At 47.2% G+C, this 27615-nt stretch overlaps 3 protein-coding genes across 6 annotated transcripts; 1 reads left to right on the top strand and 2 right to left on the bottom strand.

The window, feature by feature from the left end:
• Positions 1–1595: 1595 nt before the first annotated feature.
• On the bottom strand, positions 1596–14349 carry TMED8 (transmembrane p24 trafficking protein family member 8). Of its 3 annotated transcripts, none has more exons than XM_054827040.1 (7): positions 14133–14349; positions 12723–12801; positions 10376–10505; positions 9294–9435; positions 8726–9025; positions 7568–7696; positions 1596–4362 (listed from the first exon to the last, which is right to left on the bottom strand). In XM_054827040.1, the coding sequence occupies exons 1-7, from the start codon at positions 14230–14232 to the stop codon at positions 4268–4270; spliced, it is 975 nt and encodes a 324-aa protein (XP_054683015.1). In that variant the 5' UTR covers positions 14233–14349; the 3' UTR covers positions 1596–4267. The 3 variants fall into 3 exon arrangements, with proteins under 3 accessions (XP_054683015.1, XP_054683016.1, XP_054683017.1); XM_054827042.1 differs by having other exon boundaries at positions 4243–4362; positions 7448–7696; XM_054827041.1 differs by having other exon boundaries at positions 1596–7696; positions 14133–14348.
• Positions 14350–14610: 261 nt separating this feature from the next.
• On the top strand, positions 14611–19260 carry SAMD15 (sterile alpha motif domain containing 15). Of its 2 annotated transcripts, XM_054827043.1 has the most exons (3): positions 14611–14807; positions 14982–15080; positions 17521–19113. In XM_054827043.1, exons 1-3 carry the CDS (start codon positions 14640–14642, stop codon positions 17785–17787), a joined length of 534 nt encoding a protein of 177 aa, XP_054683018.1. In that variant the 5' UTR covers positions 14611–14639; the 3' UTR covers positions 17788–19113. The 2 variants fall into 2 exon arrangements, with proteins under 2 accessions (XP_054683018.1, XP_054683019.1); XM_054827044.1 differs by lacking the exon at positions 14982–15080 and having other exon boundaries at positions 17521–19260.
• Positions 19038–24429, bottom strand: NOXRED1 (NADP dependent oxidoreductase domain containing 1). The gene is given in 10 exon segments (XM_054826567.1): positions 19038–19294; positions 19297–19328; positions 19954–20170; positions 20646–20702; positions 20705–20796; positions 22009–22103; positions 22105–22335; positions 23412–23589; positions 24205–24296; positions 24397–24429. Coding segments are annotated over 10 exon segments (1284 nt in total).
• Between the last annotated feature and the right edge of the window lie 3186 nt (positions 24430–27615).

Here is a 27615-nt window from a genome sequence, read left to right on the forward strand (position 1 = left end):
TCCGCCACGCCGACCGCCTTGCGGAGGCACGCAGTGGGGCCCGGCCTGGCCGCACCGCCTTGGTCGGCGTTAGGAGCCCCCGAGACCGCAGCGTCCCTCGGTCACGGCAGTGCCTGGGGACAGCCCTGGCAGCAGGAAGGAGGTGGGAGAGCAAGGCCAGCAGCTCTGGCCGTCCTAAGCCAGACCCACCCTCGCCTCCATAGCAAGTTTAGGTTGTTTGCCGATTCCTAAATGATGGTGTTTGTATGCATTTCTTGTAGCTCTCATAAACAGGAGCAGGTGTGAAACTTGTTTCTCTTATTCCACAGTCAGGACTACCACCAAGAGAGGGCAGGATGGTGGCAGATCCTCCTTAAACAACGATTAAATGTATATGAGTTACTACACAGACTCCACTGCGTATCCAGCACCCCATGTGTAAGAATGAATAGCTCTGCTAAGCTCAAAACTGCTGTTGATAATCAAACACCACTAAAAGCAATGACAGCGTTTCAACAGCCAAAGAAAGATTTTCTTCTTGTGCAGGTGGAACAGGGAAGAGTCACCTCCCAGGCAGGGCCAACAAACTCACCGAGCAGCTTGTGATCAGAACATTTCTGCTGCAGCCCAACCACAGTTAGTGGGAAAGAACTAACATTGTGAAATTTCACATCGCTTCCCTCCATCCCTACCAAGTTGCTTAGTTTTCCTCTTGGCCATGTGCCTGAACCAAGCACAAGGACAGGGATTCATAGTAAGTGCATGGTAATCAGATAGCTGTACCACTGTTTCTCTTCAGTGGTCTTAAAATGAGATAAAATGTCTTTAACTTGGCAGAGTCATTTCTCCCTTTGATCAACGTGCTTTATGATTACTCCTGCCTATCAATTATTTTATAAAAGTGCTCCAAAGAAACACAGGACTAGAACAGAGAGAACTGAACCTCTGCAGCACTCATCCTGTTCAGCTTCATGAGACACGTGAGGAAGGATGGCTCGGGCTGCAGGTATTCCTCATTTTGAGCAAGAGGTGCTTCCTTCAGGCCATCTAAATGTAGTCTTCATAGTAAGCAAGCAGCTATGAGGAGCTATAAAGGGCAAACACTTCTCTAGATAATCAGTACCTGGTAACTGAAGAGATGCTTTTAATCCTTCAGATTGAAAGCTGAAGTAACAGAATAGCTAGCTATAGGGGATCTCTGCAGACGGAGGTGAGAAGTACCAATACGAAGCACTGGAGGGTAAAACACTCAGACTCTACCAATGTCCCTGATACAAGCTTGGCTATTTGCTCATTCCTCTCCAATTCTTCAGGTACTCAGGAAAATCTCAAGCATTGCAGAGAATTTGAAGAATTTAGAAAAAAAATATCCCAGCAAGTAATTTTAACAGACAGAAAATTTCCTGGCTGGAACCATCATCACCAGCTGATGACAGCATTTTCCTATCTATTTGCAACTAGAACGTCCAGAACACTGCAAAGTACATTTTAAGTATTTGCCTCTTCTTTGCTCATAAAACCCAGTTTAATTGTATTCTTGTTTTCTTGGAAAGTCTGTAGTTCAGTTTTTCATATCAAGACTCTGTCTTACTTTAAACAGAAGACAAAGTTCTTGGTTGCATAGTGAAAAGTTTATTTAAAGGGAATAAGTTCCAATATACTATTACAAATCAGCCACAACACATCAAATATAAACAATACAAACCAAGCGCAGAAGGAATGCAAGCACACTATAAATAGTCTTCATATGTGTCCTTCAGGAAGAGGTTCAGTGCCACATTTTCTTAAAATATCCTCTCCTCTATTTAAAACTTGTATCTTGGGAGGACGTGAAAAGCAAATGGTTGGCGCTGAGAACTCAATTTTGAAATCACAGGACATCAAAAATATTCACATCACATAGATAAGGACTGACAGACAACCATCACAGTTCACAAGAACATAGGTCTGAAAAAGGTATGACCAGCTACAAGATGCTCCCCGGTGAAAAACTACACTAGCAGCCTAGAGCAGTGAGCTGAGAGCAGACTGCTTCCCTCTGAGGAGAGCAGCTAGTCACCAGGGCATCCTGGAGGTGGAGGGAGACCATCTCCAGCTATTTATAATTTCCAAACGCAGCTCCTAAACTTCAAGGTCGTTACTTGGCAAAGCCTTCTTAGGTCTGAGCTTAATGGTTGGCATCCAGCTTCTTGCTCAAGGGACTTGGCTCACCAGTCCAGATGGGCTTAAACCAGATAGGCTTAAACCAGATAACCCTCGCTGATGGATCACTGATTCTTCCTCTCTCCTGCCTAATAAAGGGTACATTTCTTGTGATGAAGCTTCTGAAAAAGCAACATGTAAAATCCAAAACGGAATGCAGAAAAGCCAAGGGGAGTCAGACCCATCGTCCACCTGGCCTGATGTTGTGTCTTCAGCTGCAACAGCACCAGTGTTTCAGAATAAGTTGCCAGAGACTCTTTGGAGGCAAACGTGGAACAACCCCACAGAAAATTCTCCTCCTGGAAAGACGCATTTGAATTCTGCAGTTTTATGCACCTTCCAAAAATTTAATTAGTTCGTATTTACTGCAAACCAACTTATTTAGATAAATGACTTAACACTTTGACTCCCACTAAACTGGCTTCTTTCACAGTCTCATTAGCCAATGTATTTAACACGATTGGTTCCCAGTTTTTCCTTCTACCAATTGAGATGTTCTGCTATATCTACATGACATTATCACAGCCAATATTTTCCCAGATATGAGAAAAGGAGAAACAGTCTTTTCTTTCACACTTGTAGATCAAAAAAACAACTTTGTTGCTTTGGTATCTTATCCAGCCTCAATATGCATAAGCACACACTACTCACAATGCTGGATTTAGACACTCTTTTTAGAAAAAATGATGAATGGCCACAAGGAATGCACTTCTACATCCCTCTAGTGTTCCTCAGGTTTAGCATCAGCACATCAAAAGGAGTAGTCCTCTGGTGGTCCTCAATATCTGACAGCAGCATATGATTTTAAAAGGCAAAGATCTTATGGCACCAGTAAACTCAGACACCATTCTACTACTCATCTTACAGCAACAAGGCTGTCTAACGAACAGCTTGTAGGGGCTCTCCTTGCCTGACCTTAGGAAGTGCCTCCCCTCTACCCAAATGGGCAGAGAAACAAGGAGAACTACTACCTTGGATTAATGACATCTATGGCTCTTATTTCAAACATGCTCCTTGTTCCTAAGGCACCTTGTGATAAATCCTCTGTAGAGTGGCTTTAGTAGGGTGAGACAAGGAACAGTATAAGCAGTGGGGATAAAAGTGAACTCATTTAGGGATTCATTCTTTACCCTAATTTCCCACAAGATGGAATAAGTCTTTCAGCAACTAGACATGGGACAAGGTGCCCCTCTAATGCACCTCACCAGGTCCAGCACCACAATAACTGACCCACTGCAGGCCACAGATGAAGGTTACATGCACACACACAGTTACAAGGAGACAAGCGCACAGGGTAGAGCCAAAAAAGAAAGGCATGTGGCTGTCTTTTAGACTCAGTTGCATAGTAACTTGACGTTCTTCTTAGCACCTGAAGTCAGACAACTAAGCTCTTTCTCTTGTGCATCTTCATCTTACCTGTTCATGTAAACAGCTCATTAGCAATAATAATCTATGTAATTATTATATGGGTCCCAAGCATTAATTTGCAACTAGCCTATGTCTGACACCAATAACCTTCCACAAGAATCCATATTACAGTCCTCCAAAGAGTTTGTGAGTAAACTAAATCAGTACAAGTGGTGCCTGATTTAAGCAATTTTAAGTCTCTGTCCTCAGTAAAATATATACATTTTAAACTCCTGCTGCTACATTACACCTAAAGGGAAAAAGAGAAAACAATGGAGAGCTTATGACCTTCTTTGACATAATAAATGCCCAACAGATTGTTACCATTATTCTAAACAATTATACAAGCTCATTTTTATACAAGTCTCGCCCTACAGGACTGTCTTATATCTCTGACTGAACATGTAAATCTTATTTCTATATCTAAATTATATTCAAAACAAAATGGAAAATAATTTTGTGCTTTCACAAAAGCAAACCTAACATGCAAAAGAAGCTTCTTCCTTGTTTTAGCTTTTTGAATTTCTATACACAATTTACAGGGAGAAGAAACACATTTTAAAAACCTATCTGAAATCTTCCTTCCACAGAAACAAAGAAGGAATTTTCCTTTCTTGAGAATTAACTTCCCTCTCTGAAGTGCAACTGCCTTTTTAATTTTTCTTTGCAGACCGAAGGTCTAGTTCCAAAGGTCTCCAGTTAAAATAGTAAGGGTTTCCATCACTGCCTCAGCCACATAGCAGGATTGGATACAAATCCAGGAGATACACCAAACTGAAAAAAAGGACACATGAGAAATAAGATTACTTCTTTAAACCAACTATGGGTTTGATTTTAAATGGGAATGGCTGCTGTTAATCACTAGCCACACAGCCAAGTTATTGGATTTATCAGAAAATTAAAGACTATATGTCCTTCCAAAGAGAAGTTGTCTTGGATAATGAATGCTATCTGAATACCTGAGAAACAAAATACTCATGTAATGTGGAAATTAAAAAAATAAACAAAAAGAGGAATTATCCTGTACAACTGTGAAGCTTCTGTTTCCTGCAGATGAAATACTCTGTGCCTAAAACTACCTTGTGTTCATAAGAGATACCAGATACTTCTGGGAAACTTGAGCAGTGAACTAACACCGAATGCTTTCAGTTCCACTGCAGCAGGCCTATCTATGGGCACACTGCATGTGCAGACTGGGCACATGCTGCTTGGGATGACATACCATATTCAATGCTGCCGTTGGGCTTAAGTCAATGAGACTAGGAGACGGGCACAGTTCCAAACAAGTGACCTGAGCCTTTTAAAGGTCAGTCCACACTTCAGAAAGCTAGAATTGAGCAATAGGATTACCACCTACAGTGCAACTTATCTTAAGTAAAAGCACTAACTAATGGCTTGAAAACCGGCACATACTATTTGTCAGTGAGTGATCAAAATTGGCTGTGAGGCAGGCCTTATTAACTTCTTACAACACGACAAAATACATTTCAACCCTTAATATGAGCAACAGACAGACAGGAGGGGGAAGTAGCTGCAAGTTAGCAAAAGGGAGGCCACACTATAAGGGAAAGAGGTTTTTAGTGCATATAACCCACTAGCCTGCAATAAGCTGTGCAGCTGAGGCTCAGTAATTCTGGAATATCTAATATATGTACAGGTCAGAGTTCCCTTCATCGTAAATAAATCCTAATTAGAAAGTGGGGTGGGTGCCAGTGTATCATATATTAACCAGCAAGTGCACACAGGGTTCTACGGATCTCACAGCAGAGGACCAAAGGCAGTCATTGAGTGGGGCAGTGCTGACACTGTGGTTGGACTGAAGGGTATTTTCTATCTTCTTCTGTTTAGTGTCTAGGAAATTGATAGACAAAGGATGAAAAAAAAAAAAAAAAAAGCACTTTACCCAAGTTGCTCAGGCCTGATTCAAGTGCTGTACAAAGGCCACAAGATGGTCCTTCATCTCCCCCCAAGAGAGGCTAAAGGAAGGAATAGTCCTCCGCAAGCTGCTAAATGACAGATACCAAGCCCTACTGTTCTGTCTCCCTGAAAGATTGTTCTGTGGTTGCCTCTGCTTGAATAAGGCAGCTTTGCAGCTCCCCCACTGCCCAAGTACACACTCTCGCTCTTTTGAGAAAGGCGGCTGTTTTCTCCCCATCTCAGGGTCCAAAGCAGCAACAACTCTGCTCCTTACCCTGACCAACTGTGCTCCCTGCCTGCTCACCCAGAAAGCCACGATGCTCCAACCAGTGTTCTTCACATTTCCACTCTCCTGTAGACCGACTGCGCTCCCTCTCTCTCTCACCATTTTGACCTACTAAGTGCTCTGGGGCAGTGAATAAGTAAGCAGATATAGGTTGAAAGAAGAGCTTGAATATGGAGCAAATTGCACAGCATTACAATATAGGCTTAATAGGAAATATGCGGCCCTCCTACAAGAGAGGAATCTTTGGCTTTAACTACCCCAAAATAATTTTGTTCGTCATTCCCTCTCAATAGAAGGAACAGACCAAGCAGAGGTGCTTTACCTGGAGGATTTAAAAATAAAACTCAGAACTCTACTAGAATCACCATGCAAACAAATATTTTGTGTCTCTGCAAAGAGGTATCAAAATGTAAATACAGCAGTATTCTTAGAAAAGAGAATGGTTTCAAGTTGAAAGTATTAAAATAAACAACAGATACAGATAAACATGATTTAAAATTCATCTCTGAAGGATTAACTTAATCCTTGTTCAGCTCTGCCAGTACTTGAGCAGAAGGTGATCACTAATCCCATTGCTAGCTACCAAAACATGCCAAGGAACTCCATCCTTTACCATGTGGTCAGGGTTAGCAATGGCCTCGCTGATTCTGGTTCACAGAAAAGATTGGTTAAATCCCACACCTTTCGAGTTTCTGAGCAGAGATGTTCTTTTCTAACAATACCTTTGCAACAGCAATAGCAGCCGACAAGCTACACTTCTCTGGGGAACCTTTTCCTTGCTACATGTAGTATTATCCAGCTGGCAACAATACCAGTGAACCAACATGCTGCTACTTAGAAACATTTCCTGTATATTTATTGGTTGTACTCCAACCTTTTTTGTGTTTATGCAGCACAGCAGTAATTTCTTCTGCTTCACATCTGGATTACAGAAAAAAAAACTTTTGGTGGTCACTGAAGTTTTAATCATCTACATATCCCTACCATCAACAGGTATAAGATCCAATTCTTAATCTGTAGGAAAACCTTCTTACGGATTTGTAGGTGTGCACCCCCCCTCCCCTGTTCCGTTTGGGGCCCGCCTGGTGTAGCATGGCCTAGCCCCTGCGGCAGGGGCTGCCACTGGCCAGCCATGCCCTCACCCACACAAGGGAGCGCAGGAAGCTCTGGCTGCTGGTGACATGCAGGGGTGGTAGGTGACGAGATTATCAGTGGCTAGGTGACAAGCCAGCTGTGCTTTTGGTTTATTGCAGCTGACAGCTGCCCTCTAGTGATGCAGCAGGAGAGTTGGAAAAGTTATTCACAAAATACTAACAGCTCAAGAATATTTTCACTTCATTTCGTACCAGCGCAACAGATCGAAACCACAACTGCTTGAACCTCGCCTCCGGGCATTTACTGGCTGTGACATGAAGGCCCAGCCCAATGCCTGCACGGAGCAGACCTCTCAAAGTTTTATAGAAAGAGCAGCTGCCTGTGGACAACCAGGCAGTCACAACTACCTTTCTCCACTGGGACAGCAGGGAAGGAGGGTGTGGGGAGAAATTAGTTAGTGTCTGAAGAGGAGCTGGCAGAACTGTGCCTTGGTTCTGTCACATAGCAGTGCCCATCAGGTGGTACCAGGGCTGGGTGGCAGCCTGCTACACTCATCATTACCTGCCTGCCGTCCCTGCCCCTGCCTGTTTCTTCAGCTAGTGTAATAGACATGCAAGAACAGAGTCTTATTGCGGAGGAGAGAGTACGAGTTATCAAATTTCAGCAGGTAGATGCCCTCGCCTGGGTACTCATGGCTGCCTGCCTGCACCTCCCGATGGCTGTTCCTCCGATATACAGGCATGATCTCTCCGTAGCGGTTCCGCAGATAGCTTTTGGAGCCCCTTTCCACGTCACCAACAGGGGCGAGTCCTGAACGGGGGAGAGGAGACAAGTAAGTATGCCAGAGCCAGTTAAGTCACTACGTAGTCCAGAAAAAAGAAAATCAACACGACCAGAATGCAGCAGAGGCATGCAGATATATGGAAGGCTAACTATGACAGCATTACCCATAGTATCTGCTCTGACCTTTCTGCAAATAATACCCATAAAGTCCAGCTTTCCTTGCCATGACAAAGGACATGCTGAGAACCAGTTCTCTCAGGAATACTGATGGGACAGTATCCACCTGCCTGCCAGCCTGGTCTCCTCTCCCTGGCCTTACCTGTTAGACACCTCGCTGCTTTTATACACACAACAGCGGGCAGTGATATAGACTTGAATCAAAAGAAACCCAGGAAAACTCAGCTATAACCTCACTGTGTTTATGTCTTCAATTCACTTCTCCAAGAGGATTCTTCATACAGGAATCTACCCCTCTGAAGAACCCGTAAAATTAATTTTAGACACCATCCCCCCAGCTACACTGGTCACATGTACACTGACACCACAGAACAGGCAACACTGCTGTGTGTTTCACAAGTACAAAGACACAGGTAGCATTCTTCTCAAATGCAGCCAGCAGGAGCTACTGATGTACAGGGCGGGGGGGGGAGTGGGGGATGAGGAGGAAACAAACAGCCAAACAAAAAAACCCCACCAATCCTAGAAGCAAAACCCTTTTGCTCCTACTCACCACCAGAAATTTCTCAGTCTGAGAGGCTAAGAAAAACATTCAAGTTAAAATTTCAGACCCTAATCTTTTTACCAGCTAGAAGTTGAACAAGTGATTTTATTTTTCAATGTGTTCAATTTTAAGAATGCTCTTGGAGGACAGCCATTGACATACACTGAAGCAGGAAGAGCTAAATGCTTTCTCATCACAGCCTAACCAAGAACCCAAAAGGCTGCAGAGATAAGTGGGCTGACTAAACAAAGTAGATGGAAATTACAGCATGACAGATGCTCTCAGCAGCATGGCAACAAGCACCACAAATTAACCCTTATAAGCTCTGCACGAACCTTCAATTTCCTCCTCCTCCTCTTCATCCTCCTCATCACTGGATTCGCTGACCTGAACAGTAATGGCAGTGCTAGTAACCGTGGTCCAGTCAAAATAGACTCCAAACCCAATGTCGTAGTCATCTGTAGCAAACTCCCAGCAAATGCATTTCCCATCAGGATGGGTTGGCACGCGGACTGTCACCACCTCGCCTCGTTTCACCACCATCCGGCCATTCTTCTCCTTTCCCATCTTGGCTTTGAATTCCTTCGTCTTCTCAGTGGTCCACATGGTGGGTGGAGCCAGAGGGGGAGGCTGAGCTGAGACAAGGGAAAAGATAGTGGGCTCACCCGACTTTTCACTACTTACAAATTGTTACCTGAAAACAAAGAAGCTGTTTCTGATAAGGCTTTTGCATTTTGGACCCTGCTCCCAGAAGCCTTGGATGCAAAGTTTTCCCACTCACTAGCCAGAAGCCCAAATTTCCAGCAGGAATTAGCAGCGACTCCAGGACAGCCTCTGCTCTTCTCTACCCAGGGCAGGCACTTAAAAAGTGGCCCCAACAAGTGTTTTCCTTTCAGGACTCACCTTTCCTCTGGTCGCCAAGGAGGTCTGCAGTCTCTAGCTCAGCTGAAAGGATATCCACAGCACCAGTGTGATCTGACTGAATCATGACTATATCCCCTGCTCCTTGAGGTACATGGTAATTGGTTATCCGGACAACAGCTTCCTGCACAAAGCACATAAGAAACATCGTCACAAAGACCATCATGGTAAGAAAGTCCCCAGCTGGACTTAAAACAATTCATTAGTAATTCACGCATCTTTCTGAAGCCAAGTAAGATCCTGCAGAAGCTTCTATTAGTTAAAAAGAACTGGCTGGCTCTGAGACACCTCTCTGCATTATTTTCCCCACAGCACCAAAGCCATGAACTCTGAAGTCAAATACTGCGTTAGTCTCACAAATTACACACACCTTTGCCTCCCCAGTAGTCCCTGCGCAGGAACATCTTTGCACCTGCCTCAGAGTTAACTGTCACCTCTTGACAAAACAATAGCCTTACAGATTTAGCTGACTACTCTTGGAAAGAATTCCCAAGCCACAACCTCTCTAGGGAGACCGTTTCAGCTCTGTGTGCATCTAGCCTATAGCCACAGTCAAACTGCCATTTGCTGCATCCTAGTTAAAAGTCCATCTGATTCACTAGGGCCAGCCTATATATGCAAACTCACAGCTCCTGAGCTGGGTGCCACTTGCACAGGTATTCCTGGCTGTATCTGTAATGCAAACAAATTGGCTGCTCATCAGAAGAAACAAAAGACAGCAGAGTCACTTTCAGTTCCCTCTTCCATAAATCTGCACGAAAGGAATTCTCAGAAGCCCCAGACAAGAGGCAGAAGGTAAGAATAACCTTGAAGCCTCAGCAAGCCAAAAACTGCAAGGAAGTGAGGACTAGCCAGAGACACAAGAGGGATTTTGCAAATCAGACTGATAACGTTTACCTCCCGCTAATGTATAGAAAAAATATAATTGAATCTATGTTAATACTACTTGTGTCTTAACACAACTCTTAAAGCCTCAGTCCCATAGCCATAAGCACAGCAGTAAGGTGGAAGAACTATTGCTGCACCTCTGTCCTTGCTTTCAGACATAAGAAACACCCACCTACCTCTTTGAGGGACTGGATTGGGTCAGGCAACTTCTCTTCTAGTTCAGCCACTTCCTGGTCCTCCAAAGCACCAGCTTCTTCCTTCGAATCCTCTGTCGCACCCACACTCACAAACGACCCAATCTGTGACCTTTTCGGGGAGAAAGCACTACAATTCAGCACTTGCATCCAGGGCACAACCAGCAGAGGAATCACTCTGCTCTGACACTCAAATTCAAATGGACTGAAGGGAACAAGCTTCTGTGGTCAGCACCCGCCAACCACACAAGGAGCCCTTTGCACCCTAGTCCTGCCCTCATCTCCATATGACTATCTTCGATGGGAGCCAGAGGGAACAACTTCAGTGAAATACTCTGCATTTACCATCCTTTAGACGGCAGTAATTCACTGCACTTGCCCCACAGCATGGTAGCTCACCAACAGTGTACTAAGTGCAGAAATCAGTAGCAACATTTTGCTCAAGAAAGGACAACTTCCTTTATGCCAGAAGACTCTCCTCTGTCATACTCTCAGATACTATGTGAAACTTACACGAGAAGCAGCCTAGCCTTTAATAACAGTAGAAACAGTTGCCCTTTTGAAAGCAAAACCTTCTCACAGCACTATAAAAGCAACCTCAACTGCCTTGGTCTAAAGGATCAGAAACATGAGAACACAGCAGTAATGGAAAATATGTGCATTTCCTCAAATATCTCCTTTCAGAAGTGAGAAATATTCTCATTAGCAATAGAGCAGACTATCAGTGTAGTGTGGAATAGTTTAAAAAAATATATTTAAGAAAACCCATACACAGCTCAACTCAGACACATTCCTTGCTGCATCCATAGAGAAGACCAGAATAGGGTAAACGTGGCTTTTGTTTCTAAATCTTTACTCCTATGGGGATACAGATTTTACCCAGAAATAAAGCCATTTCTTAAACTCTCTCAACAGTGTGATTTCCTTTTCTAGAAATGGCATGATAGACCAGGTCTGTAAGAACAAGTCAAATGAGCTGAATATCAGGATACACAAAATGGCAGCAGATGGACAATATAAGAAAAGAAGGGACACTTGGAGGGGACTTTTTTTTTAAAAGGAAGAACTCTCACAGTGATCTGTAACAATTTCTCTGGCAGCCCAGGACAAATTTGGACTTCTAAGCCAGCGTTTTCCAGCCCATTTGGTTTTCATCTTAGCAGTTGCATGGTCACACCTAGAAGGGCTATTTGCTCAGTTGCTACCTACCATAGGTGCACACATCTGCTCAAAAGGCTCTCCATCAACATAGGAGCTAACAGCTTGGGAATTTTTTCCTCCAGACACCACTGAAGCTCGAGTCTCACTGAAAGATTAGGAAGAGCTACACAAGCTTTATAAGCAGATTTACAAAGATAGGGTTCAGCTGATTCTTCCTCACACAACCCTTTCAGACCACCCTCATCCCTTTAAAAGGAGATCTAACTTAGACAAATTTATCAGGTAACATCCACAAGTATCCAGCATCTACTTTGGCCATTTTGCTCACAGTCTATAGTAAACTCTTTGAAGAAAATTAGAGGATATCATAAAGAGATGGAAGAACATGTTTGGAGTCAAGAAGGCTGATACAGATGTCATCAGCATCAAGCCAAGATGACATCAAACTGCTGTTTCAGTAAGCAGGGTGGTTTGTTGGTTATTTTTGATGGAATTTCTTTTCCCCCTCTTTTTCAATGAGGTTATGGTTTATCTACTGTCTGCTGTAATTAACTCACACATTTCTGAAATTGTATGCTGTGCAACAAATGTATGATGGCAAACAAAACTCCACTGCATACAGTATTAGTGCTTATAACCAATGCAATGACTCGGCCACAAGCACCACGTGCCCAACAGATAACAACAAGCCAAACATCTGATAACAGGGTTGATCAGCAGAATTAATGGACAGTGAAGAAAAAAACCCAAAACATTGTCAAGAAAACAGTAAAAGGCATTTCCTTGCTCAGCTTCCACCAGAATTATAGACAGTGGGAATGCTTAATTATTAAAGTATCCTTCAGACAGGATAGAGAAATTATCCTGCTGAAAGTTTATTACAATGGACTACAAAACCTTGCACGGTTCCTTCCAAGCTGAATGATTCTGTGACTTGAATAGCTCAGCCATGAACTGCACTTCATCATTTCATAAGCTTTAGAACAACCTTAAGCTTGTAAGAACAGCCCCTCCTATACTGATTCTGGTATATACTGTTCCAAAGCAGACAATTTAGTCTCCAGTCCCTCATCTTCACCTGCACAGAATCAACTGCCATATGGAGGAGGTCACAGGGGTGAAAGACTGTCATGCACATGGGCCACAATACACAAAAAAATTTTCATACCTGCTCTGCGAAGTACTGTACTCCAAAGAATGAACCAGCTGATCTGCAGACTCTGTCTTTGGGGCTGAGTTTTCATTTTCTAACAACAAAGAGAATATAAGAAGAGAAAGTAAAATAAATTTCAGTCTTTAGAATGCATAGACAGGAGGAAAAACTACAACCAGCACTCAGATGTTGACAAGGTCACATGGCTATGGAATGAAGAGCTGTGCCAATCAGTTTTTCATGTTATGAGCTGTATCTAGCACCTTGCAGAACAAAGATTTTTAATTGTCTCAACCCTAGGAAAGGGAGAACAAAAACCCATGCATGATTTTGGTGGAGAACCACTCTCAGAAGCAGGGTTCATTCAAGAACCACCAATCCTAGTTTTAGGACAGAACAAGGCCAAATTTCATCATGTGAAACTGGGCTGACAAAGCCCTGGAAAAAAATAATCATGCAGCAGTTCCCATGGGGCACTGATGAGATGGAAACTCCTAGGTCACTGCTAAAAGGACTGTCTATAAAGATGGCTCCTGGTCTCCCGAACTCTGGGAAAGCTCTGTCCCCACACGACTGTGGTACGCGCTCCACAGCCCTGCTGTCTGATCGCATTAAGGCAGTGAACTGGGCATGGAAATGTTCCAACTTTTGCAGCTCTGATGATAAGCCTTACAGCCACTGGCCCCTTCGGAGTCAATTCGGGGCTGGGAGGCACCTCCAGCCCGGGGACACACAGCACCAGGCCCCCAGCCCACAGCAGAGACTGCATGGCAGGGTAGTCCAGCTCCTGGCTAGACAGGGCCTCTTTCACCGGGGAAAGCACCCTGTCTCTAATAAACCTCCATCAATCCTGGCTCTTTCCACCGCAGCGCAGGAACACCAGGAACTGTTGCTGTAGTTTTGGGGCTGGAGCGGCAGGCGAGCCGAGCACCCCAGGGCGCGGCGCAGTGGTGGTGGGGTCCTCCCTCAGCGCTGGTGCCAGCTGCGGAAGGGTATGCCTGGGCATCACAGCCTGCCCCCTTCCCCAGCAGCCAACCCACCCGGTACAGCGAATGTTGGCCAAGGACTCATGCCTCACGCTGCTCTTCGCAAAGGGTACTGTATTTTCACCGAAGCAAACTGCCACTGTGGAAATAAGGCTTCTGCGGCAGACACGAGGAAACCCACCACGGAAAGAAAACTCGCAGCATTCTCCCAGGCCATAAGGCCAACGCTAAGATACGCGCCCCCGGGCCTGCCACCTCACCGCCAGCAGCCCCCCAGGCACTGCCCGGCAGCCCGCCCCGCCGCCGGAGGGAGCTCCTCCTCAGGGACCCCGGGCGGGCTGCAAGCGCTCGCCGCCGGGAGGGAAGCGCGCAGGTGGGGAACCGCTCCCGCTACCCCCCGCAGCCAGCCCGGCTGCCCCCTCCCCTGCCGAGCCCGTACCTGAGGGGACCTGAGGCGCGGGACCGCCGCGGCCGCCCGGCACCCCGGCGGCCGGGGGCTCGAAGCGGGAGCCGGCGGCGGCGGCCAGCACGTCCGACATGGGCAGGGCTGAACGGGCGGCCGGCGAGCGCGGAGCCGAAGACGGCAGCCCGCCGCAACGGAAAGAGCCGAGCGGTGCCGAAGCGCTGCGGCCGCCGCCGGCGGAAACACCCGAGTGAGGGGGGGGGACGGACGGACGGCAAGAGCCGAGCGGGTACGTGTGAGCCAGGCAGACGGGAGAGGGTGGTGCCGCCGTGCTCATCCCTCAGGCTCCCCCCTCGACAACGCAACCCATCAAAAACTAGTTCCGCAGAGCCAGGAGACGCTGGACGCAGGCGGCTTTGTAGACTGATGGCATGGAGGGGCTGGCGGAAGGGAAAACAGGGTGCACCTCCAGGAAGTGGCGGTTGCCATGGGAACGGGTGGTCCGGAAGGACGCGTTACCGTGGCGGCCTGGGGACGGCGCCGATGGCGCAGATGGAGCCGAGCCCGGGGCCCGCGGGGCCGAGGGCGACCGAGGGGACAGAGCCCGAGCCCGAGAGCGCGGGAGTGCCGTGGTCCGCCTGCCCCTTCCTGGCCTGGAGCGCCGCGGAGGTGGCTGAGTGGGTGGCACAGCTCGGCTTCCCCCAGTACGAGGTGCGGGACTGCCGGCCCGGGCGGGAAGCCCCCGTCCTCACCGCCGCCTCCACCGGTGGCCCTGAGCTCTGTGTGTGTGTGAGTGTGTGTGATGGGCGGGGGACGGGGCCGTAGTGGCCGAGGGCGACCCGCTGCCCGCGGCCCACCCGCCTTTCCCTCCGCTTCCCTGCCCAGGAGTGCTTCAAAGCCAACGGCATCACCGGCCGCCGCCTCATCCTCGCGAACTGCGCCAGCCTGCCCGCCATGGGCGTCACGGACTTCGGCCACATGCAGGTGCGGCCGGCTGCGGGTCCCGGAGCTCTCCTCAGCAAAGAGAGTTTAGTTCAGAGCTAAGTTCCCTCGGAACCCAGCTCTGAGCCTTTAAGCTTGCAAGCAAGCTGGGCTATAGCTTGTCCGCCCGGGGATATTGCTTATTCCAAGAGTGAGCCTGAAACTGGACAACCAAATTTGTTCAGCCAAACAGTTACATTCCTTGAGTCTTTTCAGGTATAAATCCTCAGCTGGCTGGAGGTTGCAAGCCTCCTCTCTGGGACACCATAAGTGCATCAGAAGTGCTTAGCCTTTAAGCCTATGTTGTTCCTTTTGCCCCATGCTCAGCAAGATGCATGTGCCTTTCTTAGATATCCCTCAGATTTTCTTTTGAGTATTTTTTCATGTACTGATTTGTAGAACTTCTAAAAATCTAGTCAGATTTAACCTGCAGTGATTGAGCCACCCATCTCAAGCAGCAGTAGGGCAACTTATTATTACTTCCTTCTTTTACACCTTACTGAACACAAATGGCATCTCTGTCTCTTCCTCATTTTACAAACATGTAATTGGTCATTTTCCTTTCAAACCTACATCTTTTCTTTAACAAACACTCATAGTTAAGCTAATTAGACTGAAGTTCAGGGCTACAGTCTGGCCTTCCAAAGCTTCCTGAAGGTTCAGAAAGTAAGAAAGTTGACTTAAATTTCATTACCCTCCTTCCCCTCCCTAATGGAAACCACAGAGGGACTCAGGGTTGCATTTACAGAGCCTAATTGCTTGTTTTGCATCATGATTTAAAGCTGCTTTCCCCAGAGGACACAAGGTAGAAGTTCAAATAACCAGGAAGAGAGAAAAATCTTTATGCTCCAATGACTAGAGTATGAACACTGTTTGTTTTATTCTAGAGCACCAAAAAGCAATTTCACCACGGTTCTGTCTGGCTGCACAATATTAACTGTTTGTTTGAAACAAAATATATCACCAAAAACATTGACTAGTGCCACAACGTTGCCTCTTGGTTGGAGGAGAAGGCATCAAACTACTTAGTTTTTCAGACAGCAGCCCTTCAAGAGTATTACTAGTACAACCAGATACAGCCTGTATAGGCGTTTGCACTTACCAAAGATTGCAAGAATTCTATAGGTTTTGTGACCCTCACCCTCACATTGGGATATAGGGATTATGTATGGTGATAGCTTAACTGCTGAGGAACACTAAGCCTTGGGTTTGAAATATTAACTGTAACCCATTCTTCCTCCTGTAAAACTGAAATTCCTCCAGGCTAGGATAAGCAATAGCCAGCATATTGCAGCAATCTTGGAAATGAGACTGTGTCTGTAATGTTTTCCAAAGCTTGCAAGTCAATTGGGAACATCTCACAGACTTCAGTGGAACCTAGATGTTCTTGAAGATCATGCCCTATCCTGCTAGTTATTTGTGTTTTAGAGAACTTTACTCTTATAGAATCCAAGCGTGCAGAGCTCTGAGAAGGATGTGGCCCTTTGGGTCTTTCAGGAAGTGTGTACTAGAGCAGGTGCAAAGTTAAGGCCATAATCCTGGGTACATCAGCTTCCCAACAAGAAATATCAGTGAAAGGCTGTGAACAGTCGAAACCGAGATAGTTACTACAGAAATAAACGTGATAGCATCAGCTCAGTGAGACAGAAACTTTTTGCAATTTAGGGAAATGGCTGTTTGGTAGAGAACTACACAGTGAATTATGTGGAAGCCATGTAGCATGGACAAGAGAAGTTACTGCTTGTTTTAATTCCACTGTAGTGGTATTTTAAATATCAAAAACACTGAAGATACTAGTCTGGTGTTCTTTTGAGATCGCACAAAGTAGGGTACTGCTCCTCAGAGTCAAGCCTAAGTTGGGGGAAGGTTTTGAGCAAATGCTGTGAAAGATCAGTAAAACCTTGTGAATTGTATTTCAAAGCTTCAGTCGAATCAGAAGGTTACATTCTTAAAGTGACTTCAAAAATAATGGCAAGGCTCTGTTCACTGGCAGTTCCAGGTCAACCTGGCTCAGACAGCCAGTCACTCATCATTTTCTTCATGAGCAATGTGGCTTATTGGTTTAATTAGTTTTTGCACCTCTTCTGTGTATAGACTTTATTGTTGACTATAGAACTTAGCAAACAGCAATGGTTTTTTGCATTAGTCAGAATAGACTCCAGCTCATTCACCCATAACTTGTTTTTCTGCAAGCGCAAAGAGGAAAGCAGAGCTATTTGTGCCACTAAGAGACCAGATGTGATGCCATCCCCCACGGTAAATCGGGAGATTGAGCGGTCTGCTCTGCTCATGGGTTCAGATCCCTCTCAAATTGCAACGTCAAGTGTGAAACTGTTCCAAAAGTCAGAAATTCAGTTTTTTCCTGCTGTTCTGACACAGAATGAATGGTATTAGCTGTTGCCCTGTGAAATGAGAATTTCCGGTATTTTATCTTGTATTTCAGGAGATTTCACGACACGTGCGAGAGTTGCTGGGGATTGAGGAGCCTCTCTTCAACAGATCCATTGCCCTCCCCTACAGAGACAACATGGGTCTCTTCCTGGAGCAAAAGTCCCGATCAGGAAAGAAAGCAGATGCCCTCACTTTCTCACAGTTTATCCAAGAAGCAGGACTGGAGCCCTATACTACAGTTCCTTCTTTGCGACAAGCCCAGACTGGGGTAGAAGCAGATGCTCTCCCTGTATCACAGGGCACCCAGAGACAGGATTAGAGACTCACACTGCACTTCCACTTCTGTGAGCCCAGCAGGGACAGCAGAATATAAGCTTATTACCTTGCAGTTTGCCCAGGGAGGTACAGTTCCACCTTCTCCAGATTATACAAAAAACCATTGCAGCTCTTAGCCATTTGGTGACAGCAAAGACATCGCCACATTGGCTTTTTTCTGCAATCCTTCCTTTGCTTCCAGGAACTAAGTGAAGCAGAAGCTATAAATCAGACTGTACCACTGTCTGTCTGTCACTTTTGCTTCACAGTTGATTAAAAAGACCAAAACCCAATCATAGACATATTTTAATTACCAGTGATTAGTAACAACTTCCCTGCAGCTCAAGCAAATAGATTTCTCCCAGGCTTTAGTGTCCGCAGACTGGGCTCACTGTAAAGCCCAGATGTAAGATAACTGGTATACAGGTGTGGTTCTTGTTGCTGTCGGCGATCGTAATTAAGCAAGGGGCCTATTTACAACATGCACAACTAATCTCTGGCCTCACCACAGAAATTATTTCCTGTGAGGCAAAACCAGGCAGTGGTTTATCATAGTAAACAGTACTGAAACATGATAGATGATGGCAGGAAGTCTAAGAGAATATTGTAAGCTGAACTAGAGAATTTAGGGAATAAAAATTGCTTTGTCCTGGGTGGATTTGGACAGAATATCTAGTTACGTCCTTTTTCCTTGAAAGAAGTATCATGTAGTCTGTGGAGGTGGTGTGCATTATCACCAGAAAGGAAGTATGAGTAAGTGCTGATCAAAGCCTGGCTCAACAGAAAGATTGCTCCTGACTAAATCATTACTGTTTTGTCTAGCATCAATGGCTTCCTCGAGATCCCCCATGGAAAAGTAAAATTTAAAAAAAATAAAAAACCCCAGACAATTAGGCATGATCCTACTTAGTTATTTATGCCAAAGCTGTAGCCACTGCAAAATAACTGTAATTTGGTGTTGTAATTCAGTTTTCTATTGAAACTGCAACAGAAACCCAGTGAAACTGAAGCAGTTCATAGGCCAAGATGACTATCTAATAAGCAAATTCAGATCAAAATAAAGCAAGACTCAGGCAGCCAGGGAGAAGCAAGTTTGCTGAGCTGTCTAGAGATTGAAACTTGTAGAAGCAAATGTGTGCAGAGGGTTATTGGCTGCAATATTTTAAAGAGTCCATGAGCAAACAGTGCTGGTTCTTGCACCCCTCAGTCCTGTGAGGGGGCTTGGCTGAGATCTACCATGCGCTTTGTTACAGTTTATGAGGATTTAGAATCATAGTCAGTAGTTTCCTCTGGAATTTCTCAGAAAATGTCGGAAGCAGCTGTCTAGAATGGAGACTTGTTGTCCAGCGTCATGCCAGACTCTGCTACAGCTGAAGTAAGAGATGTCTTGGTGCTGATCAGCCCACATTGCTTTGTAGACCAGTCTCCAAAGGATGCCTGGTATAGTAGAGCAAGATGGCACTGGACAAGCTCACTCTTTTCTAGCAGCTGGCTAAAGGGAGACTCTCTAGTTGTGCAGCTGTCAGGTCAAACAAGGGGAAGGTTCTTGGAAGAGAAAATAAGTGGAAATGTTTATGGGCAATAACAGTCTGAAGCAGCTTGCTAATAATTTAACAAATAATGGTTTTCTTCAGTCTCTAACTACAAATCTCTTTCTTGGATCTTTGAGAAACAATCAGGCTTAGAGACTTGAATCTAAAGTGTTCCAGGCATTACTCTGCCATGCAGAGCAAAACTGAGCCTAATGGTGCTAGAACAATCCTGCACAAGCAGAAGTCCTTCCCTTCAGCAGTGTTCCCCTGACTTAACATCCTCAATAGCCTGGCCCTTGAACTACCATAAGTCATTACCCGTAAGAACTGTCCTCTCTAGATATTCCCACAGGAATTTTTTTTTCTGGATCCAATGCCCCAGTCTGGATCAGTGGCTTCAGACAACTCTGGTAAGTAGCCAAACAGGAACCAGGGACAAAATAACTCAGGGATAATAGTCCAGGTCTTGTATTGCTAATACATCATCTACGGCAAGTATGTGGTCCTAAGGGCAGCACATAGTTCAGCACCTTCCAACCCAGCAGGACAGCCCATGCTTCAGCTGTGGGATGAGGCAAGTTTCAGAGCAAAGAGGAAGCCTGGACAAGCAGTACCTCACCATTCCACCCTTTCCTTACTCCTCTTGAGTCACTGAAGAGACAAAACCTTTGCTGACAAAACTCTTGCGCACAAACTGTGGGCAGGAAGTTTTCTGCTCTGCACAGATGGGGCAGTGTTCAGGAAAACAGGTCACTGAGTAATTTTGGTGCCTTATGGTGAGGCTGTGCTATGTGCTGCTGTTCAGGACTGCGTAGGAAATGGCCACCAGCCATGCAGCGTTGATTCTTATTTTCCCTGCAGGACAAACAAAATCAAATGTCAATTACTAATGTGCATACAGGTGTGAAAGGATATTCCCGTCTCCCGCTCCTGTGAAGAACTGCATCAGCAATCAATCAGAGATGGTTTATTTGAAACCTCTGATCTAGGATCGTTTTAGGTGAGGAATGCTGAAATTAATAGTAACAAGTCTAGTATGGCTTCTATTTTTTGTAGCTCATTCTCATCGAGTAAACAGGAGTCCTTTACAGGCTGCATATGAAGTCATACAACCATTCAGCCATCATGGCGTGATGAGCACTGTAGTTGCTTTAAGAGCGTTCAGCAACGCCAGAATCAGAAGCGCACACAGAAGCGTACACTGAAATTGCGACGGGCAGAGGTAGCGGCCGGCAATAGGAACAGCCTTGAATCATACAGGCAGGGGAACCACCGAGTTCAACTCCTGAGAAGAACTGCTACCAAGTTTAAACAAAAAGAGGGTTTTGACCGCGGGAGCTGCAGGGACACGGTGCCCGCGCAGCAGCAGGGTCTCGCAGCACCGCTGGGACCCTTCACCCCCCCGCCCCATCGATAGCTCCGGGGCAGAGCACTGGTACTGCGGCCTCACGGTGGCACTGCAGCAAAGGAGCTGCTGCCACCTGACAGCGGAGGCAGCCGACATGAGCGTAGCGGGAGAGGAAGAGGATGCTCCTGCAGAGCCCGGGCAGCGCTGCGGCGGAGCGGGTGCCCGGAGCCGGCGGTGGGCGAACAGCACGGGTGGGATCGTGGGGTTTTAAGGTCCTGCGTGAGGGAAACTCGAAGGAAGCCGCAGGGAATATCCCACTGCACCATCCATGGCTGAGTCAACAGTTGCTGGGATTCATCCCATTAACGTTTGTTATAACGACTCCTTTCCAGTAGCCATCTTAAAACCAGCTAGAAAGGTTCTTCCTCTTTGATTGACCCTTATTGCCTTGTGTGAAAGTTAATCCATGGGCCTTAACACTGCCAATGGAGAGACGGCCACAGTGGGATTGTTAATTTTGCGGTATAGTGGTCTGTTAAAAAAAAAGGAGGGGAGGGTGTGTGTGTGTGTAAAAATCATCCCTTGCACTTTCTCCCCCAGTGCACATAGGTCATATCACAACTGCAGTGGCACAGGAACACGTTGAGGTCCAGATCTCTCCCCACTGCAGGTGGATTCCCTCAAGCAAGGTCTCTCCTCTCCCTCTCCTCTTCCAGGTTTAGCTGATGAGGGAGAAACTAGGTTTAGCTGGTCCCTCACTGGTCACCTCAGCAGAAGGCCAGGACTGACCTGACTGCAGGGGCTGAGCACCCCCAGGGGTCTGGAGCAGGGGTACAGGTTATACCCCTGCATTCAGAGCCCTGGGGAGACCTAAGGCAGCAGCTTAAAGTGAAACACGATGCACCAGGTTTGCTTTTTTTGACCATGCAGACTGCAGGCTGCTTCTTTGCACCTTGTTTCCTTCACAACAGGTTACCTTGCAGCGATAATCTGAGGCCCTGGCAGGAGCAGGGTTTCAGTGCCAGCATTGTGTTTGATCTGGAGCTCCCCTGACTCCTTTTGATCATGTTTTCAGGTTTATAGGCACAAAGTCTACAACTTCCTCTAGACAAACAGAAAGCTGAAACTCTAAAGTGTTCCTGTGACTCCAGCAGTTGGGGACTTGGGGAAGTGACCAACCATGACAAAATTTGCAATGACATTTCACAATAGAATTGTGAGAGGCAATAAGAGCTGAGCTCCTGCACAGCTCCAGCCCGGCCAGAGCATGCACACTGTGCTTGCCCTGTGAGGTCCCAACCGACGGCAGCACATCCAGGCTCTGAAATGACGTGGTCTGTTTTACCTGAGAAGAGGGACGGCAGTGATGAGGCTGTACACAATGCAGGGTTTCTGGATGGCAGGCCGAACGACAGAGCAGATGGACGGCATGTGTGAGGGGAAGGCAGCAGAGGAACACGATGTCCACCCAGGCCACCAGCTGAGTGTTGTTGTAAAAGCATGAGTCCCTGCTTCTGCAGGTCTGCTGCGATAAGCAAGGAGAAAGGGACACAAGAGCCCACAGAACCAGCACAGGTGACCGACTACCACCTCTGGGCACTGGCAGTGCTGTTACCTCTGCTCTGCCACATGCAGGTGAAATACAAACCAAGGCTCCCAGACTGGGACTGCCCTAAGTGGCATGGAGGGACTTTGCCTGCTGCCCATCACCGTTCCTACATAGCAAAGGGCAGCAGCAGGATGACACAGAGCAGGCAGCCTCCTCACCAGGAATAAAGATGCAGAGAGCTCAGCTGCCTCAGTTGCCTGGCCCCAGTTCACGCAGGCTGATTTAAAGCCTTTAGCTGAAACAGCCGAGCCTTGGGATCTGGCTCGTTTTCAAGATCTATAAAAAGCCATTTAATAATTCCTGCTTCCTCTCTGCCCTGAGATGATTAGAAAGAGGATTTTATTGTTCCAGGCATCTCCCTGGAGGACCGTTCTCCCCACTTGTCTTGTTTTATATAAGAGTTTACAGGGCAATTGACAGTTTGTATGCAAACAGTTGCTGTAATGCTGCAGGCTGATCTCTCCTGGCTGGGTGTTCAGAGCCCAGCGAGAAGCTTGTCTGCTACAACTGACCCTGCAGCCATGAAACAAGGTGAGGGACATCTCTGTTTCAGCACTGCCACTCGTTTGGGGAGATGGTTTCTCTGCTGGGTGAATATTTAACAGTCTGGAGTCTCAGTCACCAACCAGGCTCTTGGCAAATGATGAGGAGAAGTTTGAAGAGCCATAAAAATGGGGGTGGGAGCGGGCTAAACTAAAATGGGCCTTAAACTAGCCAGCGTTCAAAGAACAGGGTTAGTGTCTCCACCACGCTCAGATAGTACTGGGAAAAAAACCAAACAACTAACTAACTAACTAAAACTAAATAAAACAACTATGTTAAAGGAGTAGCTGCGGCCCGTGCAATCACACGCCATTCATGGTGTCACACACACACTTGTTCTTGGGCACGCTTCCTCCTTCTTCAGGCTCGACCCTAGGTTTCCCGCAGCAGAGTCTCAGGCATCGGATTTTGTAAAATAATTAATTTAATTGAAAGCTGCAGCAGCAGGATCAGCCCAGGCTGGGTGCCTCCAAAGAGAGGCACCCAGAACAAAGAAATCCTAGGGCAATTATACCCCTGGGTCCCATACACCCGCCCTTCACGTGCTGTCCGTGCATCTTTTAGTCCAATGGTGATTTTTAGTCTGGAGTCTTCTAACACCTAATTGGATTCTTCTTCTGTGTCCAGGCAGGCAGGCTGTTATCTTGTTGACTTGCAGTTTCTGCAGTTTTCCCCAAAGGTTGGAGCCTCCTTATCTTCTGGTTTAGAATCCCTGTGCACCTGCCCTTGCTGGTGGAACATGGAGAACTGAAGAGTCCCAGACTGGGAAAACCACTGCCAAGACATTAGTGTGATACCAAAATACTTTCCTATACTAGAAGACTAAACACAGCACTGGACTAGGTGTTAGGAAAACTACTAGGAAAATTACTGAGAAAAATACCTCTATTGTGGCCTTAGGCTTCAGCAAATGTAGCCACTCTCGCTAAGTAAAGCTAAGCAAACAGCACAAATCACACTCTATTGTATTCCAAAGTAATTTATTCTAATTAAAACCTACTTATTTACGTTAAACAACTAATATCCCTCAACAAACTAATTAAACAAAACTAAAAATAAATTTTTTTAACCATGCATAACCAGCTAAAAAGCTAACAAACTGTAGCGTTGTGTAGGAATACCTGTATAATGCTTAACTTCATACAGAGCTGGTGTGAACCATGCAAGAAACTCCCTACAGAGACCAGCTGCCTTCCCCAGTCCTCCCAGTGACATGTTCATGCTGTTTAGAGCAACACCAGAATGACCAGTGGTGTGCCTGTCACATTTTAGCTCCGTAAAGATGCAGTACTTTGGGAAGAGCTTGGTACATCAAGGTTTCTCCCTGACGTGACTATGTCACCCAGCCAGCACATTTTACCAGCAGTGAGGAACTCGTTTCTGCCTTACCTGTAGTCGTGGAGAAGTTTGCAGAAGATGACAGCTTGGGCACACTTGTTCACTGCCAGCCCCTCATGGTGCCTTGTCAGATACATCAAGGCCTCCTCACATCAGCCTGAGGGGACTGGAAAGGTTCTGTAATGTCCCACATCTTCGCCCAGAGGGACAAGCGAGGATTTAGAAGAGGGACATGGCCTCCACCCACGCAGCATTGCAGTCCATCCCAGCAGCCATCGGGGTTGCACCTGCAACGTGAGACCCCAGCCCTTCTCAGGGCTTCTCCTTGCTGACACGGGACCTAAAAAGTGGCTGGTCCTCACATGCAGCACAGCCACTGAGAACAAGGTGCATCAGTGGATGTCTGAACCCCTGCTTTCTCTGATGCCAGTTTTCTCTATTACACAAGTCCCAGCTAGACTTTAAAGCCCAGCCAGCTGCAAGCTGCTGGCACAGCGCTTGGGACAGGCTTCATTGGAGCTGCTCCTGGGCTAGAAGCAATGAGAAAATCAAACCTTCACCAAGTGGTTCAGCTTTCCAGTTCAAAGCTATTTTTTCATTCATTCTCAGCTTTCCTAAACAATACTGTGCCTCCTGTCCTCCCCAGCTGAGCAGCCTCTCAGCTCCTTCTCCCTGCATGTATTTGGTATGAAGTCCCCGTGTCATGGCACGGGCAGCTCAGCAGCGTCCAGGCATGGGAACCCTTGCCCAGGATCTGCCTCATTGCTTGAAGAGAGCCACAGGGATGTTTTCAGGGGTACGAGGCAATCGTCACAATGACAGAGTGACTACAACCAGCCCAGAAAGCTCTGAAAACCAGAGCAGTCAATTCCCTGCTTTGCTAAGGAGATTGTGCTTCATCCAGCAAAGGTGCTGGGCGTTCAGAGGTGGCTGGAGCAGCACCTCCCAGCCCTGCCTGCTTCAGCAGAGGACAGCTTGGTGCACCATTTAGCCTGACATGAGGCAAATGTACAGTGCTCTTGGCCACAGCAGGACACTGCTGAACTATTTGAATTCTTTGTGTCCCCTGATGGAACCTGGAGCACCCTTCAGTGTATCACAAGCCTGCACTGGAGACAGAGAGACATTAAACCAGGCCTGTTCCCTAAGGCTCACTGCAGCTCACCCAACGCAGGCACAGCTCCCACAGCGTGAGAGGCTCCAACTGGGCTGAAACACCCTCAGCCAAAATTCATCAGGGACAAAAATGACCCTATGCCCCATCACAAGCTATTGGGGTCCTGTCCTGCACTGTCATGCTCAGCCCACCAGTGCCCGTAGCACTGCAGTTGGTGTGAGAAACAAGGGTGGCCTGAACAAGGCCCCCAAGTTTCCACCTGCTCAGGTCTGTCCTGGTTCGTGTCCCCTGATGCTGTGGTAGCACCAGCAGTGAGCCCATACCCCCGGGGGCACCCAGCCAGCCCAGCCCGGGCACTGCCACTGCGAGCACCTGGCTACCAGAGAATCTCACATGTTCGCCCAGGGGAGCTGGGAGCATGGTCTTTTCCAGAGCCACTGCAGCACTCCCCTGCGCTCAGAAATCAGTGATGCAGGAGGACCATCTTCACTGCAGCAGTCTCCATTTTTTTTTCTGCTGGGTACAGCTGTGTCACCCCAAGAGCCAGCAGCTAGGTTAGTGTGGTGGGTTGACCCTGCCTGGGGGCCAGGTGCCCACCAGAGCCGCTCTATCACTCCCCTCGTTCACCAGACAGGGGAGAAAAAGTATAACGAAAAGCTTATGGGTCGAGATAAGGACAGGGAGAGATCACTCACTAATTATCGTCACGAGCAAAACAGACTGAACTTAGAGAGGGAATTAATCTAATTTATTACTAAGCAAAACAGAGTAGAGGAATGAGAAATAAAATCAAATCTTAAAACACCTTCCCCCACCCCTCCCATCTTCCCAGGCTCAACTTCACTCCCGACTTCAACCTCCGCCCCCCCTCAGCGGCACAGGGGGACGGGGAGTGGGGGTTACGGTCAGTTCATCACACATTGTTTCTGCCGCTTCTTCATCCTCAGGGGGAGGACTCCTCTCATCGTTCCCCTGCTCCAGCATGGAGTTCCTCTCCCATGGGGTGCAGACCTTCAGGAGCAAACTGCTCCAGCGTGGGGTCCCCCACGGGGTCACAAGTCCTGTCAGCAAACCTGCCCTGGCGTGGGCTCCCCTCTTCATGGGTCCACCGGTCCGGCCAGGAGCTTGCTCCAGCGTGGGCTTCCCACGGGCCACAGCCTCCTTCAGGTGCCTCCACCTGCTCCGGCATGGGGTCCTCCACAGGCTGCAGGTGGAATCTCTACACCCCCTCATCCTTCCTCCATGGGCTGCAGGGGGACAGCCTGCTTCAGTCTTCACCACAGGCTGCAGGGGGGTCTCTGCTCCGGCGCCTGGAGCACCTCCTCCCCCTCCTTCCTCACTGACCTTGGTGTCTGCAGAGTTTCTTACATCTTCTCACTCCTCTCTCCGGCTGCAAAATCTCTCTCTAACTGTTTTTTTTTTCTTCTTAAATATGTTATCACAGAGGCGCTGATTGGCTTGGCCTTGGCCAGCGGCGGGTCTGTCTTGGAGCCGGCTGGCATTGGCTCTGTCAGACACAGGGGGAGCTTCTAGCAGCTTCTCACAGAAGCCACCCCTGTAGCCCCCCCCGCTACCAAAACCTTAACACACAAACCCAACACAGTTAGCATGAAAAACCTAAGAGGGCAGGGGGTTGAACATGTCTCTGTGGCAGCTCCTGCCCATGTATGTTCACGGGGAAAGGGTACTCTCAGCCAGAAGGGGGTTGGCCTCTCCAGTTGGGGGAGATGGGTTGAATTTCCAAAGGAAGTAATAAAAACCATTTTGCTACCTTCATGCAAATTCTATCCATGATCTACTTCATTAGCCGGATTGTGCCGCCTAAAAGCAGATACATGCCAAAAGCACACAGAGCCTGGGACAGGTAGAAAGCTGTATCCCACCGAGGCTACCCCAGATCACCTGCATCAGCTGGGCAGTGCTTGCCAAGTTGCTAAAGAAAAGCACTTTGTGCCTTACATATCTGTATCATTGGTGATACCAGAAGAGGGGCATCCAGGACCCATGTTTGGAGAATACAGGCGTGCAGATTTATTTTACAGCTTCATCAGATTTCTCCAATAACATGTTCAGCTTCTTCCATTGCTCCCTGACATAAATCCCAACCAGTGACACCATTCCAGCTTCTACAACCATGCAGTGTCCTGGCCTGGGGCATGTGACAATTCTGTGTGAGAGAGCCTGGCAGCAACCCTTACCCTAGCCACCAGCACCCGGGGTTGCCTTAGGATGAATGCCGACAGCAGGTCAAGAAAGATGATCCTTCCTCTCTAAATCCACAGTGCCGCATCCAGTTCTGGGCTCCTCAGTACAAGAGAGACATGGACATACAGAAGAGCCCAGCA

This window comes from Grus americana, chromosome 5 (genome assembly GCF_028858705.1).
Source record: "Grus americana isolate bGruAme1 chromosome 5, bGruAme1.mat, whole genome shotgun sequence".
NCBI lineage: Eukaryota > Metazoa > Chordata > Aves > Gruiformes > Gruidae > Grus > Grus americana.

Bases quoted from the DNA above. Each gene is read 5' to 3' on its own strand.
- TMED8 (XM_054827040.1), bottom strand. From the start codon at position 14,232: ATGTCGGACGTGCTGGCCGCCGCCGCCGGCTCCCGCTTCGAGCCCCCG. The intron at 12,802-14,132 runs GTACGGGCTCGG...CTTTGTTGTTAG, and splicing joins CGCGCCTCAGGTCCCCTCAG to AAAATGAAAACTCAGCCCCA. The intron at 4,363-7,567 runs GCGAGGGCATCT...CCTTTTTTTCAG, and splicing joins AGGCAGCCATGAGTACCCAG to TTTGGTGTATCTCCTGGATT.
- SAMD15 (XM_054827043.1), top strand. From the start codon at position 14,640: ATGGCGCAGATGGAGCCGAGCCCGGGGCCCGCGGGGCCGAGGGCGACC. The intron at 14,808-14,981 runs GTGCGGGACTGC...TTCCCTGCCCAG, and splicing joins TCGGCTTCCCCCAGTACGAG to GAGTGCTTCAAAGCCAACGG. The intron at 15,081-17,520 runs GTGCGGCCGGCT...CTTGTATTTCAG, and splicing joins CGGACTTCGGCCACATGCAG to GAGATTTCACGACACGTGCG.